The sequence below is a fragment of the Canis lupus genome, chromosome 14 (assembly GCF_048164855.1).
Source record: "Canis lupus baileyi chromosome 14, mCanLup2.hap1, whole genome shotgun sequence".
NCBI lineage: Eukaryota > Metazoa > Chordata > Mammalia > Carnivora > Canidae > Canis > Canis lupus.
In genome coordinates, this window is record NC_132851.1 from 60,162,655 (window position 1) to 60,186,201 (window position 23,547).

The 23,547-nt window shown below is 36.2% G+C and overlaps 1 protein-coding gene across 6 annotated transcripts in view; it reads right to left on the reverse strand.

Moving 5' to 3' along the window:
- Positions 1 to 2,489: 2,489 nt before the first annotated feature.
- CENPC (centromere protein C) overlaps positions 2,490 to 23,547 on the reverse strand; it is a 77,932-nt gene continuing 56,874 nt past the window's right edge. For 2 of the 6 annotated variants that reach the window (XM_072775228.1, XM_072775226.1), the window contains 7 exons: positions 19,948 to 20,007; positions 16,096 to 16,200; positions 15,171 to 15,299; positions 13,189 to 13,284; positions 9,670 to 9,824; positions 4,007 to 4,097; positions 2,490 to 2,691 (listed from right to left, as the gene is read on the reverse strand). In XM_072775228.1, coding sequence (XP_072631329.1) covers positions 2,621 to 2,691; positions 4,007 to 4,097; positions 9,670 to 9,824; positions 13,189 to 13,284; positions 15,171 to 15,299; positions 16,096 to 16,200; positions 19,948 to 20,007 — 707 coding nt within the window. In that variant the 3' untranslated portion in view covers positions 2,490 to 2,620. Of the gene's footprint in view, positions 2,692 to 4,006; positions 4,098 to 9,209; positions 9,321 to 9,669; positions 9,825 to 12,896; positions 13,115 to 13,188; positions 13,285 to 15,170; positions 15,300 to 16,095; positions 16,201 to 19,947; positions 20,008 to 23,547 lie in introns of all 6 variants that reach the window. The other 4 variants (XM_072775229.1, XM_072775227.1, XR_012007177.1 and 1 more) reach the window with 3 other exon arrangements.

The following is a 23,547-nucleotide window of genomic DNA, read 5'->3' on the forward strand; positions in this document are numbered from 1 at the left end:
TATTCTTGGTGGCAAGTTTTTCTTTTAATACCCTGAATATATCATGCCACCACTTTCTGGTCTGCCAGGTCTCTCTGGATAGGTCTGATGCCAGTTAATGTTCCTACCCTTTAGGTTATGAACTTAAGCTGCTTTCAGGATCTCCTTATCACTGAAGTTTGCAAGCTTCACTATTGTATGTTGAGGTATTGATCTACTTTTGATTTGGGGAGGGGCCTCTAACTCTTAAATTCCTGTTTCCTTCCCCAGATTCAGTAAATTCTCAGCTATGACTTACTCAAATGTAACTTCTGTCCCTTTCTTCTCCCTCATGGACTCCAATGATTCTAGCATTTTTTTCATTTTATGGCATCATGGATTTCTCAAAGCCCTCATGGTCCATTAATATTTTTTCAACTTCCATCAACTTGTATATTACGCTCTTCTGCCTCATTTACCCTAGCTGTTAGAGCAACCAATTTAGACTGCATCTCACAGCATTTTTAATTTTGGCCTGATTAGATCTCATTTCTGTACTGAGATTCTCTAGTGTCTTTCATGCTTTTTTCACGTCCAGATAGTAACTTTATAATTGTTATCCTGAATTCCAGCTCTGACATTTCACTTAAATCCATATGGATTAGATCTGTGGTAGAGTATTACCTCTGGTTCTTTCTTTTGTTGTGAAATCCTCCTTCTAATCCAGGGAAGAATAGATGAACAAGTGAACAAAATAAAAAATATAAACCATGACCCAAGCAAAACACACTAGACAAATCCAAAGTCAGAAACCAAAAATGGAAAAGAAGAAAAAAAAATGGGGGAGGGGAAGAGAATATAATCTCACAAGGTGGAAAAAACAAGGTGACCTACCAGGTCGTGAGTGTATTTTGGCCTGTTTTAGAGACACCAAGCCCCAAAATAATAAAGAAAGCAAAACATATATATATATATTTATACAAAAATAAAACTGAATAGAGTGAAAGGAAGCCAAAAATGAGTAATATATCCATAAAATATAAGAAATGGAAGTTAAAAAAAGACAAAAATCAGAGTTGATAAAACGAGAACTACATGAAAAGGGAAAAAAGAAAAAAAGAAATGGAAAATCTTAAACTGAAAGACAAGCAAATCATATTTTCCTCTAGCGCTGGAGTTTTGCAGTTCTCTGAGGTCCATAAACTTGTTTACCTCTTCTTCCAGCTGGTCTTCTGGGGGAAGACCTTGCTATGCTGATTCTCCGGTGTCTTTGCCTGGGTGGAGTTGTACCGCCCCTCACCAGAGGGCCGGGCAGTGTAAGCTCTGGGTGCTCTCTGTGGCCTTTGTTCCCTGAAGTCCTTCTGTGCCTCTTTAGGAGACCAAAACAAAAATGGTGCACCCCAGTTTCCAGCCCCAGAGCCAAAAGATTGCAGGCCCCTCTCTTCTGTAAACACTTCCCCTTAGGGACAAATGGTCTTCAGGTCTGTGTGTGCCAAGCTCTGTAGACTCCTATGGTGCACACCACACCAATCCTCCCTGGGGAAGGAGGAGGTCCCCTCCCCCATCTCTGCACTTTGCAGAGCCTGGACTAGAGAACAGTCTCCAAGTTGTGAGTGCACCCACTCTGCCCCTCCTGGGAGAAGGCAGAGCAGTGCTCTACACTGTCCTTTACAGGACCCCTATGTGGAGAAAGGTCACTTGATTGGGCTGCAGCTCAGAGTTTATAGTGAACCAAGCTAAGTGCTCCTTCCCAGGCACACTGACCATAGCCACTTTCTCCACTCCAATGCTTGCAACTGTACCAGCTTAGGCACCTCCATTCTGTGTGACTCCAGGGATCCTTAGACCACACTATCCCAAGCAGCATTCTGTCCCATTTCATCACCTGAGCACCTTTCAGGCAGGGATGTCTCAGACTGCAGAAATCTTGGGTTCCAATTTTGTGCTCCGGGGCTGTGTCACTTTCCAATAGCCAGCTTAAGGAGGCTCCCTCTCCCCATGTTTATCTTCTGAAATATCGCTTCTGATTCACTTCTCCATACCTCCTATCTTGCAGAAAGTGATCATTTTTTTACTTGTAGAGTTCCAGCTATTCCTTTCTTACATCTCACTTTGAATTCATGGGTGTTCAGAATGATTTGATAGTCATCTAGCTAAATTCAAGGGACCAGATGAAATGTTAAGCTACTCTTCCACCATCATGCCTCCTCCTCCCAGTTTGTACTATTTTGTTACAAAGTCCTAGAAAAGTAATACAGATGTACTATTCCTGTATATCACAATTCTCTATTACTGGGTTATTTTGTTGGGGAGTTAAAAATAACATTTGGAAAAGTTTTTTAAATGAATTAACATATTAATCAAATCTTCTAAAAAAGAAATGTCCTATATTTCATTGTGAGAGCAGTGATTCTCATGTTATTAAAATACTATGAATATGGGCATCACTACAGGCTATATATGTATTTGTAAAAAAAAAATCAGAAGACACATGGGAGTTTGAAATGTTTATCAGATAAAAGGACACAAAACTGAATCAATTTTTTATTTTAAAATATCACAATGTCTCAATTGTACAAACTTTTTTATATGTGTGTATACACACACACACAAACATATATATATATATATACACACATGTATTTAAACTTTGCTTCATCTTTCATCTTTTTATTTGAGTAAAAAGAAGAACACTTTCCTCATTTAGGAGATTTTTGATGTTGTAATAATTACCTACAAGTAAAGCGGTAAGAGAAAAAAACACAATTATTTCCATAGAAATCATTTCCTTTTGATTAAATATTTAGCCATCAATAGGGCAGTTATGGTATATAGTACCAATTTGTTTTTAAATCAGTTCATCTAACCTAAAATAAATCTTACTTAATTTCATGAAATAAAAATCCAAGAGTTCACCATCACCTGTGATGCAGATAAGGTTTGAAAGAAACGAAAGTCTTACATCATTCTGATAATGAACACAAAGATGAATTAGACGAGGATGAAGGAAGAGAAAATTTCTCTCTGACCCAGCTTTAGGTCTTTAGGTCTTGAAAATTAGGTCTTTGAAACTGTGTGGATTCCCCTAAACCAGACATATGCGCATAAAGTATAAAAAGTAAACTGTTAAGTAAAATTGAATCTCAAAGCTTAAAAAGAGCAAATGCTTCTCTTATTTAGGTAATAAATAAGAGCAAAAGTGAAATACAGAACAGCTACACAGAAGGCAGGTTTATAGCACTGAGCACTGTGACACACCCTGAGACTTTATATATTAGAAACTGATACATATTTTTTCAATAAATTTATTTTTTATTGGTGTTCAATTTGCCAACATATAGAATAACACCCAGTGCTCATCCCATCAAGTGCCCCTCCCTCAGTGCCTGTCACCCAGTCACCCCCACCCCCCCGCCCACCTCCCTTTCCACCACCCCTAGTTTGAGAAACTGATACATATTAACTGAGTTATAATAAATATAGTATGTTCACAAGAGTGCTGGTACATATTAAGAGGACTATATAAACACTACTATTATTATAGTGTCCTTTCATTAGAATGTAAGTAAGCTCAATGAGGGCAGGGATTTCTTCTCCCATTTTGGTCACTCATGTATCCTATACTCTTAGAGCAGTGCGTGACAGACACTCAATCACCTTTGTTGAATGATGAATAAATAAATGAACAAATTAAAAATCCTCTTTCCAGAGACATGCTCTTCAATGGCTAATGAAGCACACTATTCTGTATGTTTAAAATAATCTACTAAAAATTGTTTGACTACATAATGTCTTAGAGATAATAAAGCAGAAATAATTTTCTTCCTACCTTGGACACAGCTAAATATTTTTATATTTTTCAAGAAGCAACTCTTGTTCAATTTTCATGTACCCAAATACTAACATACTTACCTAATGATAAAATATGTACTGGCATGAGTCAAATGATGTTTCATTTTGACTACTGTGGCTTCCAGTTGCATGGTACTCATGAGCAACTATATAAATATTTTAGCTATATGAAAGAAAATGTCTTTATTTTTCTTACCTGAAGGAACATAGAATGAATCCCCAGCTGTTATTATATAAGATGTTTCATGCAAGGTACATAAAAGGTCACCAAAGTTAACATAAAAAACCTGTAAAATTAAAAATTAAAATCTCATTTCAAATTGAACCGCCAAAACACACTACAATGAAGCTTATAGGAAATGTGGTAAGCAGAATAACAGCCCTCCAAAGATGTCTACGCTCTAATCTCCAGAACTTGTTCCATTACATGGCAAAAGGGACTTTGAGACTGAGAAATAGGTTGGTCTAGATTAACTAGTCTGGCCTATTCTAATCATACAAACCCTTAAAACTGGAGAATTTCTCTTGGAAGCAGAAGAGAGATGAGGCAGAGGAAAAGCCAGAGACATTTAAAGTATGAAAAGGACACTGTTGCTGTTGCCGGCACTGAAGATAAGAGGGCCATGAGCCAAGAAATACAGACTATTTCTAGAAGCTAAGAATGATACTCTACCCAACAGCCAACAAGGAAATGGGAGCCTAAGTCCTACAATATGGAACTGAATTCTGTCAACAACCCAAATAAACCTGAAAGCAGAAGAGTCTCCAGAGAATACAGAGCTCCCAACATCTTGATTCCAGCCTTGTGATACTCTAAACAGAATACTCAGCCAAGATCATCAGGATTCTAATCAATATAACTGTGAGATAATAAATAAATGGATATTGTTTTCAGTCACTGAATTTATAGCAATTTGTTAAAACAGCAACAGAAAACTAATCCAGGAAGAAATTTCTTTTGTTCTTATTATTTACCAGCTTATGAAAATTCAGTACTATAAATAATATCACTTAGCTATTCTACAAAAATAGCTAGGTTTTATATACACCTCTTTAAAAGGTTACATACTTAGGACATGTAATTCAATCTGAAAGACCAGAGAGAACAAAAAGCAAAACTAATAAATGATATATTTAAACAAGCATCAACATTAAGAAAGTAAAAGAGGATAATCTAACTCTCAACCATAAAGGCTTCCATATTCATATTCATGGCAAATTTTACATTTTATACATAGGTAGCATCCTGGTAATGATCTGGTTTTGAGCAACTAAAAAAATAAAGCCTTCAAACATTCAAATTCAAATTTTGAGATTCAGCCATCAAGAATATTTTGCCTCAGAGAATTACTCCTCCTTTTTTTTCTTTCTTAACACTTTGTAAATTGAGCCTAAAATACCAGGAAAATAGCAGATAACACTTATATAGCACTTACTCTTTGCCAGCCAGGATTCTGAACACTTAATACGCATTTACTTAATATATGTAAGTAGAAACAGGTACTATTTTAATAGCTTTATACAAATGAAGAAAATGAGGCAACAGAAAGGTGTAATTTTCCAAATTCACAATGTAAATGGCAGAAATGAGATTTGAACTTTGATTCCAGAATTCACGCTCTTAACCACTATGATATGCTAACTCCCTAAATAGGAAAAAAGCTCTCAGATGATTCCAAAGATACTCTGTAATTTAACAAAACAAAAAATATTACATCTAAAAAATTTTTGCCTCAATTTAAAAGACAAAAAGGTAACAAACCCAGGAAGGAAAGCATGTATTTCTAATGGGTTTTTTTGTTTAAAAGTTTTTGTCTATTCAGTTTAGCTAAGTATACCTCTCTCCACTTCTGCAAACATTTTAGTAGGAAGGCTTCTGATATACAAAAAAATAGAATGATGAATTCCCATGAATATCTAATACCAACAATCTTCCCTGTTCCATCTCTTTACTTCCCCCATTCCGTATTACTTTGCAATATATACCCCAGCATCATAAATCATCCGTAAATATTTCAGTGTGTACTAAAAAAAAATCAAGGTGTTTTTTAATTTTAAGTTTTTTAATTTTAATTTTAATTTTTTTTAGTAATTTCCATACTCTGTATGTGGCTTGAACCCACACCCCAAGATCAAGAATCACATGCTCTACCAACAGAACCAGTCAGGCACCCCACTCCTCAAGGTCCTTTTTAAAAACATGACAACAGTGTTATCACACCTAAACATAAATGAATATTTAATATCAACTACCCAGTCAGTATTAAAATTTCCAATTGTCTCTTAAATGTATTTTTAAGAGTTTGTCCTCCTAAATTGCTTAATCTATAGTAGTTCTCAATTCGGGGGTAATTTCTCAATTTCAGGAGGTAAGAGGCAATGTCTGGGGACATTTCTCATTCTTAAAACTAGAGAAGTACTACTAGAATCTAGTTGGTAGAGGCCAGGGATGCTACAAACATCTCACAATGCACAGGAAGCCCCTCTACAACAAGGCGTTATCCAGTCTAAAATGTCAATAAGTGCCATGGTTGAGAAACATTGATCTAGAGGTTCTACTTGGTTCTTTTTTTATTCCCTTCAACTTATTTATTCAAGAAATCAAGCAGCAAAGTTTGCTGTAAAAATCTTTGCACAACTGAATTTTGCTGATTACAACCCCAGGGTGTCATTTGAAAGGTCATCGATTCTTTATTTCCTATAAATTGGTAGTTAGATATTAGAGTCTTTATCAAATTCCGATATTTTTGTTTTTGTTTTAAGGGGTTTCTTTTTGGTTTATTTTTTGTTTGTGTGCTTTGTTTTCCTTTAAGGAGATGGAAGAGGCAAGACTACTTCATAAACAGTATTGTATTCTTCCATCAAGAGGCACATAATGAAGGTCTGGTTATCTTCTTTTTAGATGTTAGCAGACACTGATGCTTAATGCCTACACAGATCCAACAATTTATCAGGAATTGCAAAATGGTGATATTATATTCTAACATTCCTTTTTCATTTATTAATTGGAATATTTCTTTTTTTTTTTTAAGATTTTTTATTTATTCATGACAGACACACAGAGAGAGAGAGGCAGAGACGCAGGCAGAGGGAGAAGCAGGCACCATGCAGTGAGCCTGATGTGGGACTTGAACTGGGGTTTCCAGGATCACACCCCGGGTGGCGCTAAACCGCTGGGCCACCGGAGCTGACCTAATTGGAATATTTCTTACAAGAACAAAGTTCACCTCATTTTTATTTGGTTACATAAAGTACAGTCTACAGGAAAAGGGTAGAATAAATATTTGATTATATTTCCATTTACTATATTCATTGTCAAAATGAGTTAGCCTCCTAGAATTCTCTAAAAGTGATGAATTAGTTTTTCTTTTTGTAGTAGTCTTCAAATTCATATATTTAGATATTATGGATATGAGGCAATCCACTTAAGTTATTTTTATTGATTCCAAGTTTTCACATCTTTGTCCAGTGAGAGCATCTTCAAGTTGGATCTTGAGACTCTATGACCCAATTCTAATGGTCTTTGATAAGTCTGCTAGCAGTCATGATAAAAACATTTCGAGCTCAGGGGCACCTGAGGAGCCCAGTCAAGTAGGCCTCCGACTCTTTGGGTTTCAGCTCAGGTCACAATCTCAGGTTAATGGGATTAAGCCCTGCATCATGCTCCACACTCAGCACAGAGCCTGCTTGAGACTCTCTCTCTCTCCCTCTGCCCCTTCTCCCCCCCAAGCTCTCTAAAATAAATAAGTAAATCTTTAAAAAAAAAAAAAAAAATTCAAGCTCAGCTCCAGGCTTGCATTTAGTTCTCTAAGGAACTCGGTTCCTTTAAGTGTTTTTGCTCTCACTTTTTTGTTTTTTAGTTCTGGTACATTTACTAATTTTTCAAATACCTCCACCACTTTCCTTATTTGTGTTTTTTCCTTTCTTCTCCTGTTTTTTTTCTGTTCTCCACATCACTACACTTTGATATTTTCCATTTCCTAATCTCTTCTTGTCTTTTTGGAGAGCTCCACAACCAACTTCCATAGTTATTAATCTGTTATTCTTCTGTGGTTTGATTTTAACAAATCTACTACTGCTACTATCTCTCTCATACACACTCTTTAACACTGAGTTTGAAGGAAAGAGTTAATGGCCTATGCTTGTTCTCCATCTAGTCCCTTTTGTTTCTCAAAAGCATATATTTAAAAATGTGCTTCATGTTTAAAAAAATACCATTATTAAAACAAAACATTTTAATTCTGATTTTCATTATAAAAAGTTAAAAACAATATTTAGAAGAAAGAAAAATCAACTATAATCACCTAACATGTTATTTTTCTACAGTTCCTTCCATTTTCATTTTTAAATTCTAATCAAAACAAAATAGAGAATTCTCTATTTTCTGTAAGTTTTAAATACTTATCTTAAAGGTCTTCTTATATGGCTAGTCTTCAAAAACAATATGTTTAAACTGGTATAAAAATACTTATTACAGTACCTGGAACATCTAAGCGCTATATAACTACTTATTATCATGTAATGACTCAATCTCATTAAGTCAAAATATAAAATATAACCATTTCTTCCTGCAACACTTTTCAATGGTTTCTAATTTTTGTCAATGTTATAATAAATACCTGTATATGTCCAGGTTCCCTAACCTTTATATTATTTTTCTAGGAAAATACTCTGAAATGAGATTCATAGATCAAAGGGTACAAATATTCTTCCAATAATTTCTACTAGCTTAGTAAATATAAAATATGTTTGTTTTTAATGCGGATTCCTTTGAATAGTAGCCCGGCTAAATACTTTCAAACATCTACTGTTCAAATTTTCTTTTGTATAATAAAAGCATTACAATTTAATAGGTAACCGGCATTATTTCAATGATATTTCATAATGCTTATCTTACTAATTGTTCCTTAACAATTATGCAGAAGTCATTACTTTGGTTAGTTAAATGTGTTATTTTTACTCTTTTAATAGCACCTGGAGATCTATAACACTTAAGATTGGATTAAAGCATATTTTAAAGTATTTTAAATCCAGACTCTAGTTATACTAATGCATTAATGAATTATTCACTGACTTTCATGTGTACCTTCTTTTCTTGCCTCAATTTGCCCTTCTTTGTTAATATAACTCAAGGACCTTGATGTTTTCTTCTTTTCTTTCTTGAGTTTACTTTCATTTTATCAGTAAAATAATTGTTTTGAATGTAAAAACTCCAATAATCCATTATATCACAGGTTCCTGAAATGTTGCTTACTAAAAAAATGTGCCTTAGACTCAATATTTTTTAAATAGTAAATATTTTTAAAATTTGGTGATTTTCAAATTCTGTAATGTACAAGTTTACCATATATATCTCTAACATCAATGGTGTGTATCTCCAATAAGAAAGACGGACTCACCTTAAATCTCATTATAATTTCAGCCAGTAATACTGCCACATATAGTAATACATTATTTAGTACTTATTGAAGTAACTAGTAGCTCCTGGTCCTCAGTTTACTGCTAATCACCTGATTTTGAAGAAGACATTTAAAACCTCATTATTGCTAAGAGGCATGACCAGTGAAATGAAATTTAGATTTAATTTTCATCAGCTCTAATGATTTATTTGCAAACCTATATTCTACAGTTCTTTTAAAAACATTCCTTAAACATGAATTTTAAGATCACACTGCTATGCACAGAACAGGTACTTTTAAATAACCACTGGCTGATGGACTCTAAACAGATTTAACAAAAAAATTCTCTATGCACTACAATAGTATCATTTCTGAGAAAACAGCATTTTTAATGCCTCACCAAGTCTAATAAATCAGAGTTATAACAAAAGAGAAACAAACTATGGAGAAATACACTCACCAATATATCTGAGCCAACATGCTGCTTTCCCTTTTCTTGATGTGGTCCTAGTATCAATTTTCCAGTAGAAAAAAGAGGTGTATCCAGTGTTTTATATACTTTCAACTCATCATGCTCAATAAAAAATTCATATGTATCTCGTGGTCTTAAAAGATCTAAAGGAAAAACACTAGTATAAATATAAAGCAAGAGTAATATGCTCAATGATATAACATATAAACACATATACAACACAACTATTCCTAGATATAAACCTGCCTTACAAAGACAGAAATGATTAAGGTCATTTACTCAAGCTAGAATGATAGATGTCAAATTTTGTTTGTCTCTCAAGCTATGCGACCAAGCAAGGCACTTCTCTTTCTGTGCCTCTGTCTCCTTTTCTATAAAATGGGACAATAATAGTTCATCTACTTAGAGTTGTAAATATCAAATAAATTAATGTGCATAAAGTATTTAAAATACTGTCTGGCACAAAATAAGCATTAGGTAGGTCTTAGCTATTAGTAATAATGGCATGCAGAAGAATGAAACTAGACCATTCTCTTACACCATACACACAAAAATAAACTCAAAATGGATGAAAGATCTAAATGGAAGACAAGAATCCATCAAAATCCTAGAGGAGAACACAGGCAACCACCTTTCTGAACTTGGGCACAGCAATTTCTTGCAAGATACATCTATGAAGGCAACGGAAACAAAAGCAAAAAAATGAACTACTGAGACTTAACCAGGATAAAAAGCTTCTGCACAGCAAAAGAAACAGTCAACAAAACTAAGACAACCTACAGAACGGGAGAAGATATTTGCAAATGACCTACCAGATAAAGGGCTAGTTTCCAAGATCTATAGAGAACTTAATCCAACTCAACACCCAAGAAACAAACAATCCAATCATGAAACGGGCAGAAGACATGAACAGAAAGTTCACCAAAGAAGACATACACATGGCCAACAAGCACATGAGAAAATGCTCCACATCACTTACCATCAGGGAAATACAAATCAAAAGCATGATGAGATACCATCTCACACCAGTGAGAATGGTGACAATTAACAAGACAGGAAACAACAAATGTTGGCGAGGATGTGGAGAAAGGGGAACCCTCTTGCACTGTTGGTGGGAATGTGAACTGGTGCAGCCACTCTGGAAAACTGTGTGGAGGTTCCTCAAAGAGTTAAAAATAGACCTGCCCTACGACCCCGCAATTGCACTGCTGGGGATTTACCCCAAAGATACAGATGCAGTAAAAAGCCGAGACACCTGCACCCCAATGTTCATTAGCCAAACTGTGGAAGGAGCCTCAATGTCCTTCAACAGATGAATGGATAAAGAAGATGTGGTCTATATATACAACGGAATATTCCTCGGCCATTAGAAGCAACAAATACCCACCATTTACTTTGACATGGATGGAACTGGAGGGTATTATGCTGAGTGAAGTTAAGTCAATCAGAGAAGAACAATCATCATTTGGTTTCACTCATACGAAGAATATAAGAAATAATGAAAGGGACTGTAAGGGAAAGGAGGGGAACTGAGTGGGAAAAATTAGAGAGGGAGACAAACCATGAGAGACTCCTAACCCTGGGAAACAAACAAAGGGATGTGGAAGGGGAGGTAGGTTGGAGGGGTTGGGGTAACTGGGTGACAGGCACCGAGGAGGATACTTCATGGGATGAGCACTGGGTATAATACTATTATGTTGGCAAACTGAATTTAAATAAAAAAATTATTAAAAATAATAATGGCAGTATTATTATTTCTATTTTAGCTCAGAAAGCAAAATTAGCTACAAAACAAGAATTCCTCATCTTTAAACAGTTTAACATAGCCTACAATTAACACATGTATCATCATGATAATATTTTGCGCTTGCTTGACTGATTATTAAATAGCAAGATTATTTTTTAAAGATTTTCTTTATTTGACAGAGAGATAGCATGCACACACACAAGCAAGGGGCACGGCAGTGGGAGAGGGAGAAGTAGACTCTCCCCGGAGCAGGGAGCCCAAAATGGGGCTCAATCCCAGGATGTTGGGATCATGATCTCAGCTGAAGGCAGGTGCCTAACCCACTGACCCACCCAGACACCCCTAAATAGCAAGATTTTTATCAAGTTAAGCAAGAGTTCTTACTGTTGCTTACCAATCACTATCTCAATTTTGAATTTCCCTTTTACACCTCTCCAAATACAGAGTTAAAACATTCTTCTACAATCAACTTCTGTTTCCTTGGATATCTGGGAATGTTAGTAATCTCACAGATTACAGGATATAGAAAATACATAGACTCAAGAAACAGATAAAAAGTTATGAACTCCTGGCCACACTCACAACTTTTCTAACTTGATACAATGTTTTTAGTTAAGAGCTAAGCAAAATTTTCTGTACTTTTACATCTGTTGCCAAATAAACAATCTGATCATAAAAATAACTTTACTACTTAAGATGTCAAATGGAACCTATTTCACAGCCAAAATTTTAAGTCAGAATACCATTACTGCCTCTGTAGTTTTGACCTATTTGTCATCTGACTTAACATAAATAGTCCTCAGAACTCATTGGTATGGTCAAAACAGCTAAAACATTTAAATACTTCCTGTATGTAAATAGTGGCTGTTGGTAAACAGCTGTGTGTCCCCCTACTTGCCCTTACCACATTACAGCCCATCCTTTGGAACCAATCAATCATGATCTTGGAGACAATGTATTTTTAATGCCTATTAGATAAAACTCTAGGACCCTGTGCTGGCCTTAACGTTAAGCCTGGCATTTGTGTGGAAGGTCAATGCCTTTACTTGTCATTACTCTAAAAGGTCTGATTTCCCAAGTACTATTATTGGCATACCAAGGCCCAAAAGGCTGTTTAAATCTGCCCACAATCCCTGCCTGGTCTCACAGTAAGGGTATGTATTCTGTGATCTACCACCAGCTAAACTGTAATAATTACCCATAAAAAGCCCCTGTCCCAGGGGCTCAGTCGGTTAAGTGTCTGCCTTTGGCTCAGGTCATGATCCCAGGGTCCTGGGATCAAGCCCTGCATTGGGCTCTCTGCTCAGCAGGGAATCTGCTTCTCTCTCTCCCTTTGCCTCTCCCCTGGCTTGTGCACACTCTCTCTCTCTCTTTCTCCAACCCACCCCCCTCCCCCCCGCCTCGTTGCTCACTCACGCTCTCTCTCAAATATATAAAATATGGAAGAAGAAAAAAAAAAAAAAAGCACCTGTCCGCATGTGACAGACATCTTGGTCAAAGAAAGCCTGGATTCTACTAGGGAAGGCAACACTCCTGATGATAGCACTTGTATCCCAGATGACAAATGCATTGTGCTTTCTGTCCCCTAGACATTGTTTGCTATCAAAGCTCCTCCAGAGTAGTCCTCACATAGGCTGCTTACTAGAATTAGGTACTTTAGGTACTTTACTTTGGGCCCTAAAAGAGCTGAGAAGAAAAAGAAAAAGCCAGCAATTTGTCCTTACTGTTAAATTAAGCATTTTCATTATCCTTAATCTTACCCATGGTAACAATCTCTCTTGTTTCTGGGTCCTTGACCCTTGTTGGCTGCAACGGATCTCCCAAAGGTATATTCAGATTTACCATGAATTTCTTTTCTGCAAAAGAAATATCACTGTAATACAAACTACTTACTTAAAATTCTTGTAAATTAAAAAAAAAAGTCTGGTATGAAACACAGCTACGGACAAGTTATTAAAAAAAAAAAACTGCCACAGGCTAACAATCTCTTCCTATTTTCCTATTTATAAATGACCACTCTCTCATAAAAATTTAAAAACCAGAATGATTTAATGTAGAAACATACTAAACTTATTTTCTATAAACCTATTATGACAATTCTTGATACTCTTGTATCATGAAGAATGTTTTGAATATTCTCTTAGAGAGCTTTAAGTATGTAACACACTTCAAATTCATTACACTTTAAATCACACTTCAAATTCATCACACTTTAAAATTCATTAAAATGCCTATTTTAATCAGTTTGAGCAGGGGAGAGGTGAGCTTCAATGACAGGGAAATTTACTCATGAGGATGTGTTTTAAATTATGCTATTAATAATTTTTTAAAAGAGCAAACTCAGTTTATTTCCAGGATTTTGGAAAAAGGTGGACATTTAAAAGTGAATTCAAAACAACAGAAAAAAACAGAATATTCCAAAACCTATAGGATGCAGCAAAAGCAGATGTTAAGAGTGAAATTTATGCTATAAATGCTTATATTAAGAAATAAAGTTCAAAGAAACAATTTAACATTATACCACAACAAACTACAAAAACACTTGGCTGAAATTTAGAAGAAAAAGGAAATAACAAAAATCAGAAATAAATAAAACAGACCAGAATAATCAATAATATAACATTGAAAGAAATGACCAGTTTTACCATTTGATTTCTTATTTAGCCCAATGCTTGCTTACACAGTAGTGTATTATTTAATATTCACATACTAAGTATTTAATAGCTTACACTGAGTTTCCAGCTTTGTCTTATTGTTGATCTTTAGCTTTATATCATTGTGATTGGAAAATATACTTAGTATGATTTCAGTCTTCTTAAATTTGAAATATTTGTTGTTTCTTTTTATGTAGTTTAACCAGGGGGATTCTTCTATGTGTACTTGAAGAAAATGTGGATTCTATTTTTCTTGGGTGGAATGTTTTACATACACTTTTTTTTTTTTAAGATTTTATTTATTTATTCATAAGAGACAGAGAGAGGTAGAGACATAGGCAGAAGGGAGAAGCAGGCTCCCCACAGTGAGCCGGATGCTGAAACTCAATCCCAGACCCCAGGATCACACCCTGAGCCAAAGGCAGGTGGCTCAACCGCTAAGCCGCTAAGCCAGGCGTCTCTCTATATATCTTTTAGAACCATGCATTCTGCAGTATGCTTCAACTTAAAAATGTTCTTTGTTGAAAAAAAGTAACTTTAACTGAGGGTACTCATTTAAAATAAAGCATATCAGAAGGGAGGTTAGGAAGGAGGAGGGTGAGTAGTTAAGGGGATTAAGAGTATACTTAATATGATGAGCACCAATGACATTTAGTTTTTTTATTTTTTAAAGATTGAACCCATTTATTCATGAGAGACACAGAGAGAGAGAAAGACAGAGGCAGAAACACAGGCAGAAGGAGAAGCAGGCTCCATGCAGGAAGCCTGATGCAGGATTCTATCCCAGGACTTTGGGATCACACCCCGAGCCAAAGGCAGATGCTCAATCACTGAGCCACCCAGGCATCCCAGTAATGACATTTAGAATTACTGAATTACTATACTGTACATCTGAAACTAATATAACACTGTGTATTAACTATACTGGAATTAAAATAAAAAATTTAATAAAAAATAAAGTGAATGCACCCTAAAGTACGACTTTTAACATTTTTACAAATAAATTTCAAAATTTATAAAAAGCTACTTCTCAGAGCACTATTATTTAAAATAAAATCTAAAATATACTTTCAGGAAAAAGTTCATACTTCTTTCCTCATCATCAAGACAGATCCTTTTCCTATTAGCCATTTTCTTGACTTTTCCAACGTTTCCTTTTGACTTTGTTTTAGATGATACTGTGTCTGGGGATAGTATTCCACCAATAACAAATCCACCTAAAAGTTAACAACAAAAAAAGGTAAAGTATCGCACCTGAGAAAGTAGAAATATTGAAACAAAATTTAAATTATTATAGCACATTTCCTTTCAGACTCCAAAGAACATATTACTATTACTACATTCTACAGCTAATAACTCAAACAACACAAATACCAACCAATTCCACTTATATTTCTACTATCCAAATTCTAGATACACTGATGAAACATGATAGAATGATCTCTGTTGCTTGAAATCAACAGTCAGGTTGAAAAACACAAAAGCCAGCAAGGAAATATTTATAATAATCCCCATGTGAGCTTATACAAAAGCCAGCAAGGAAATATTTATAATAAACCCCATGTGAGCTTAGTTTTTTTACTTAAATATATCACAGAAAGGAAATATCTTTCTTGCCCACTGTCTATATTTCTGTAGATAAATATGATGAGAAAATGGGATGAGAATAGTAAAGGGGAATACTTAACCTTTGCCAGTTACTAATTTTCTTACATTCTGATCTAATGACTTATTTTGTGCAATAAACCTTGTTCAACAGTATGGAATAACACTCTATAAAGCCACACACTCACCTCAAACTGCTACCAAAGAGAGAAAGAGAAGCATCTCTAAAGTAATCAGAACAATCTGTACTTGAATTTATTCTGGCCTCATTTCTGGAGGATAATGATAAAATGAGGTAATTTATATAAATATGTAAGACAGTGCTTTGTATGTAATATACATAAACTATTAGCATCCTCAATATTATTTTTTACTATCAGATATTAAAGTGTAAATTGGAATTCTCACCTGATGGCCTTCCATGATAATCTATTCGTTCTCCCCGCCAATATTCCAAAGGTTTCAATCGTGTTCTCTTGGTCCTGCGAACATTTGGTGTGTTGGAAGGCAATACTGTAAAAAGATGACACAAAATTGTACACATATACACGTTTAATTGAATGTTACTCTAGTGGAAAGACTGATACTACCCTCTAGAACACTAATGCTTCTAGACAAAACAGTAGAAAAACAAAATTTTACAATGTATTTGTTCTAAGAGTTAAAGAAATACCAATCAAAAAACAAGCTGCTAGATTCACAGATTAAAAAACTTGGTAATACCCGAGGTGAATGATGTTAAAGGTACACAGAAATTCACATATATTGTAAGTAGAAAAGTAAACTGACATAAGATAATTTAGCAATAACTTGATTAAGAATTTAATTTATAGGGCAGCCCGGTGGCTCAGGGGCTTAGCGCCGCCTCCAACCCAGGGCCTGATCCCGGAATCCCGGGATCGAGTCCCACATTTTGTGTTTCTATGGTATTGGTTGTAACTTTTTTCATTTCTAATTTTATTTGAGTTTTCTTGTTGTTTCTTGATGGGTCTGGCTAAAGGTTTTATCAACTTGTTTATCTTTTTTAAAACCAGCTCACGGTTTCATGGATTTTTTTTTTTTTTTGGTATTTTTTTTTTTAGTCTGTATTTCCAGTGTGATCTTTATTGTTGCTTTCCTAAGATGCTTGATATGATTTTAATATTTTTGAATTTATTGAGACTTGTTTTGTGGCCTAACTTGATCTATTCTGGTGATTGTTTCATGTGTACTTGAATGTGTATTCCGCTGGTTTTAGATGGAATGTTCTGTATAAATCTATTAAATCCAGATGGTCTAATGTGTCATTCAGAGCCACTGTTTCCTTATTGATTTTCCATCTAGATGAAATATTCATTGATGCAAGATGTTGATCTCTTTTGCTGTTTTTTTAAAGGTTTTATTTATTTGAGAGAGAGAGTGTGAGTACAAGCAGGGGGAGGGGCAGAGGGAGAGCGAGAGACAGACTCCCTGCTGCGCAGGGAGCCTGACATGGGGCTCATTCCCAGGCCCCTGGGATCATGACCCCAGCCAAAGGCAGACACTTAACCAACTCAGCCACCTAGGTGCCCCTGAAGTCTACTGCTATTTTCTTACTCTAAGTTTCTCCCTTTGTATCTGTTAATATTTACTTTATATATTTAAGTGCTCCTATGTTGGGTGCATTTGTACTTAAAACTGTTATATCCTCTTGTTGGACTGATCCCTCATAATTATGTAATTCCTTTCTCTGTCTCTTGTAGTCTTTATTTTCAAGTTATTTTTGGTTTGATGTAGTTATTGCTACCCTGGCTTTTTTTTTTTTTTTTACCTCTATTTGCACGGAGTCTTTTTTGATACCAGCTTCAATTTGTATGTGTCATTAGGTATAAAATGAGTTTATTGTAGACAGCATATTGATGGGTCTTGTTTTTTATCCATGTCTTTTGATCAGAGCATTCAGTCCATTTACATTTAAAGCAATTATTGATAGTTATGTACTTACTGCTCTTTTTTTCATTGTTTCTAGTTGTTTTTGTGGCCTCTGTTTTTTTTTTTCATGTGATTTGATGACTTTCTTTAGTGTTATGCTTATGTTCTTTTTTATTTTTTGTTTCCATTAGAGGTTTTTTATTTATAGTATTAATATGAGGTTCATATAACATTCTATGTATATAGAAGTCTATATTAAGTTGATGGTTGTTTAAGTTCCAGCACATTTAAAAAGCACTACATTTTTGCTTCCCTTCCACATTTATATATATGATGTAAAATTTTGCATTTTTATTTTGTGATGATTCACATCCTTGAGTAATAATCCCCCCTCCCCCAAGATGTATGTGGGAACTATGACTTTCTTCTCATCTGCAGAATACGGCAATAATGACAGAGAATCAGTCCTATGATCACATCATGATTATATATATATGACAATATATGATATTATACATATAAGACACCATCTAGCTGAAGCAGAGAGAATTTTTCCTTGCGGACTCTGAAGAGTCAAGGTGATGGAAGAGGTCATATGGCAAGGAACTGTAGGTAGCTTTTAGAAGCTGATGGCCCATGGCTGAAAGCCATCAAGAAAACAGGTACCTTAGTCCCGCAATTGCAAGGAATTGAATTCTAACATCCATATCAACTTGGAATACAATCTCAAACCTCAGATGAGACCACAGCCCATGCTGACACTTGATTGAAGCCTGTGATATTCCTGAACAGAGGACCCAGCTAATGTGTGCCTGGGCTTCTGACCCACAGAAAATATGGATGATAAATAAATGTATGTTGTCTAAACCAATGAACTGTGGTAATTTAGTACACAGCAACAGAAAACAAATACACACTATTTAAATTTAACCAATATATTACAAGAATTATTCCTCACCACTGTTTCCTCTATCTGGACTCAGTTTTGATTTATATACTTGGTTAGAAAACCTCACATAAGTATTCTACCCGGAGGATTTAGAGTCCACTGAATCTCTGCATTTTCTGCAAAATAAACTCACTAATTGGAAAGGAAAGTATTTTGGCTAGGTATACGATTATTGAATTGTAACACATTTCTTAAAAAGGCTATGGATGTCATTTTATTCTTCCAATTTTACATGGAATAACAGTGCTAGTCATTAAAGTTGTGCATTCAAACCATCCTTAATCTAGGGAAGTTTTCTTTAACATACTTCTTTTAACTCTTTTCTCTCCTCCACCTGTTTCTCTTTTCTGGCAATCCTATTACTTGCAAGTTTTCTCAGCTGTCTACTTATTATTTCCATGTAAACCTTTTTCCCCATCATGATTTCCAACTTTCTGTATTTTGTCTCTGAGGAATTTCTTCCATATCAACACCAGTTACTAATTCAGCTCTAAATAACAGTGATTACCTTTACATTCACTTCATCTACTTTTTAAATCAAAAGAATAGGATTTTCAGTACCAGAAAGTTTTCTATGCTATAACTGAAATGATTTCTGAAATGATCATCTTTCTTTTATTATTAAAATTGTTAAGAACCTACTGCAAAAATTCTAGCTTACCAGCAGTTGCCTACTGTTTTTAGGCATAAGGCTTGATTTTCCTCTCTTTAGTTGCTAAAACCCCTGCTCAGGAACATTTTTATTTGTCTGCTTACTCCTGACTAGTTATCATTCCCCTCCAAGAAAGCATTAAGTACTAAAAGTCAGAATGGTCTTTCTTCATATGGGCCCACAAAATACTGATAAGATGTGAGTTTTTGGTTGAAGCCATTTGAGGAGCTTCTCTTCTAGTGGTTCTCTTCCGGTACAAGTGCAGGAGCATTCACAACCTCAGGAATTGAGAGAAACATAAAAGGTCACTCCAATCCCACAAAATTGAGAGGTGCCATGAATCCTGACTGGCAGCTATCTCATTGGGAACCACAGAATTTTAATTCTCCATGGCCTCTCCATGGGTTCCCAAGCTCCCATCTTTGCCTACTTATTCCAGCTACTGCTTTGTTTATAAGTAAACTGGATAAAAGCAGGAGTTTTCAGGGATATCATCTGCTTAGCAGTTATATTTTATAAAATTCTCCACCCTAGCTTCTTAGCCTAGGTGAAATCATGCTCCTTAATACAGGAGTGAGAGGAACACAGGCTTTATAAATGAACAACAAAGAACATCACTGGCCTGTAATGACTTATGAAAGTCATGAAAACAAAATAAATAGTTTTATCTGTCAATCCAAACATGTCGCCCCTGCTTGAGAAAAATTAAGTCCTATTTAGTAGAGAGGTTTTATAATATGAAGATACTAAAAGACAGAAATAGTCTTACCTAACTTGTGATGTATTTTATGTTCTGATATTATAGGAGGCAGTTTTAAACTTGAGTCACCTGCAAAATACAAATGATATATCATGGGCAAGGCTGCTAATTCCATCTTGAATTAAAGTGTGTTAGTTGGTCAATTTAAATATACGTAATTTAATTAAATTTAACCTGACAATACATGTTATTACTTCTTTTACTTTTTACTGCTGAAGAATAAAGGCTAATGAAAAACAGTGTAACATTTCTCTAGATTTTGCTACCATGTCCGTGTGCATGTCGAAAGAATCTAACACTTAAAAATAACAAAAAATAAGCAGCTTTTCTGGATTTCAGGTGAAATAAGTCACTTGAAACACGAAAATGTAGGGTATAATAATGAATAGACATGCTAATAATGTAATATATGATCTTTCAAATTCTAAAATAGTACAAGTATGCTAAATTTAGCAGTGTGTCAATTAGGCCAGAGTTTTCAACTTTAGTATTGTAAATAGCACCTAAAGATAGCTGCCATTGGGATGCCTGGGTGGCTCAGCGGTTGAGCGTCTGCCTTTGGCTCAGAGCATGTGATCCCAGAGTGCTGGGATCGAGTCCCACATTGGGCTCCCTGAATGGAGCCTGCTTCTCCCTCTGCCTTTGTCTCTGCCTCTCTCTCTCTCTTTCTGTTTCTCATGAATGAATAAATTCTTAAAAAAGATAGCTACCATTAATTCTTTCTCTCCCTATGCACAAATGTTATCAAGAAACAGTCTAGTCTCCTTTCCTTTGCATCTCCGATCTGAATGACTTGCTTGACTAACAAACCAAGCAGAAGTAACATTCTGGGACTTCAAAGGCTAAGTCCTAAAAAGATATGCAGGTACCACCTGGATCTCTTGGAATTTCACTCTGGAGAAAGATAGACATCATATATGAAGACCATCCCAAAATTGCCATACTGTGAAGAAACCCAAGCTAACCACAGGAGAAGGCCATGTGGAGAAAAGATATAGTTGGTCAGCCCTCAACTGTTCCAGCCACCGAGCTAAGTGCTAAATATGTAAGTAAAAAAGTCACCCTGGACTTCCAACCCAGTTGAGCTTTCAAATGACTCCAGCCTCAGTAGCCTGCATTTAATTATAAATGCATGAGAGAGCCCAAGTGAGAACTGCCCAACTAAGCTACATCAACCTATAGAACAATGAAAGATAAATCAAGCCACTAAGTTTTGGGTGTCTGTTATGGAGCAACATGTCACTGGAACACTTAATGTCTATGAATGACCTAAAATTTCTAATACAATTTTACATGTAATATCCATTTCCAAAAAGTAAGTCTAAGCTTTTGTTGTATTTTTAAATGAGTCTGTGATAGCAAAAGACTGTTTAAAATTATTGAACTGGGGCACCTGGTTGGCTGGCTCAGTCAGTTAAGCATCCAACTCTTGATTTCAGTTCAGGTCATGATCTCTAGGTCATAAACTCGAGCCCCACATTGGGCTCTGTGCTGAGCATGGAGCCTGCTTAAGATTTTCTCTTTCTCTCTTCCTCTGCCCCTCCCCACCCCACTCATGTATACACACACACTCTCTAAAAAAAAAAAAAAAAAAAAAAAAATTATATGGCTGAATTACATACTTTATAAAATTGCTGGGTAAGAAGAAACTTGAGTGATCATAAAATCCAATTTCCCTATCCAGAACAGGCAAATCTTACATAGATCTATAGAAATTAAAAGTAGATTACTGGATGCCATAGGCACACAAGGTATGAGAGGGAGGGAATAAAAGATGCCTGCTGAAGATAAAGAATATGGGGTTTCTTCTGGGGATAATAAAAATGTTCTAAAATTTATTGCGGTGATGGTTACACACCATTGAATTATATACCATAAATGGGTAAATTTTACGGTATCCGGATATCTCAACATATATCTCAATAAAACTGTTACAAAAAAAAAAAAATCTGGGGAAATAGGAAGATGGCAGGAGTGGGGGTCCTCAACTCACGTGCCCCCACCAACTCACCTAGATAACTTTCAAACCAGCCTGAACACCTACAAATTCAACCTGAGATTTAAAGAGAGAACACCAGGAACACTACAGAGAGAGGGGTTTTCGCTTCTAAGAAGAAGCCGCAGCCCCGGGAGCACGATGCCAGCAGCACAGGCCCCGGATCCCAGGGCACCGGGGGGACACAGCCAGGATCCTGTGCTTCCCCCCGACGCCCTGGGACAGGCAAAGGCACGGAGGGCCCAGGACAGCGAAGACGCTCTTGCTGCCGGGCGCCCCGAGCTGTGCAGGTCAGTGCCCTCCACACTGACCCAGGAGCACCCAGGCCAGTGTGGACTGGGAGACTGCGGTAGTTACTAGGGGAGCTGACTCCAGGGCTGGGGACCTGGCCCCCACCAGTGGTGGTGTTCCTTCTGGTGTCACCCTGTGTCTGGGGTGGGGAGGGGGCGCCAGGGAACAGGGGACTCATGGGGTAAACATCTCCCACTGAACCCAGCACCAGGCGGGTGGAGGGGGGCAGCTCCCCCAAGGTGCACACACCTGAGAACCAGCACAGCAGCCCCTCCCCCAGAAGACCAGCTGGAAGGACAGGGGAAGAGCAAGTTCTGGACCGAGCAGTGGGGGAAAGCTCCAGGGGAAGTCGACAGATTTACAGTATATAGAACTAGAGGGTACCCCTCCTATTTTTTTCCTCTTCCTTTTTCAAGTACAACTCGTTTTTGTGTCAGTCTGTAAATTTCCTTTTCTTTCCCCACCTTAACTACAATAGTTTAGCAACTCTTCCTTTTTAAGATTCTGCCTTTCATATTTCTACAATTACAGGTCCTAGATATATTTTCCACTTCTAGATTCCCTTCAACATACTCAACTTAATTTTGGGAGACAGACAAGATATGTTTTTTTGTTTTGTTTTGTTTTTTGTTTTCTCTGCCTCATTTTGCTCTACAATGGTAGAAGTTAATACCTTCTAAAACATGACCAGCATGCACCCAGAACCAAGTGGTGTACCGTGCTGGTTCATTCTGTAACATTCCTCATTCCCATTCTGCCCCCGTTTTATCTCATTTGTTTTGTTGGTCAAAGTGGGGGCCCTCTACAAGTATTTCTGGTTTATATAAATTTGGAACTGAGCATCTTCTAACATACAGAACTTAATATATTCAGACATAAGAGGATTACTCTCTAGAACCCCTCAGGTAGACTACATTCTCCCTCCACTACAACTTCGTCACCACCACCATCTCCCAGTCCCTCCCCCTTTTTTTCTTCTTTTTTTTTCTCCTTTGCTTTTCTTTTTTTTCCTCTTCTTTACGATTCCTGGCCTTTTATTTTTTACTGCTTTGTTTTAAAATTTGTTTTTCACTTTAATGGTCCTTTTGTTTTATGTCGTTCTGATCTTTGTTTTCAATTTCTGGTCTCTAACCTCGGCAGAATCATCTAGGGTGAAATTTACTTAGGTCGTGGCCAATAATCATGACTCAGCCCACTCATACAGCCACTCTGCACTGAGCAAAATGACTAAAAAGAACTCACCACAAAAGAAAGAATCAGAAACAGTACTCTCCCACAGAGTTACAGAATTTGGATTACAATTCAATGTCAGCGAATTCAGA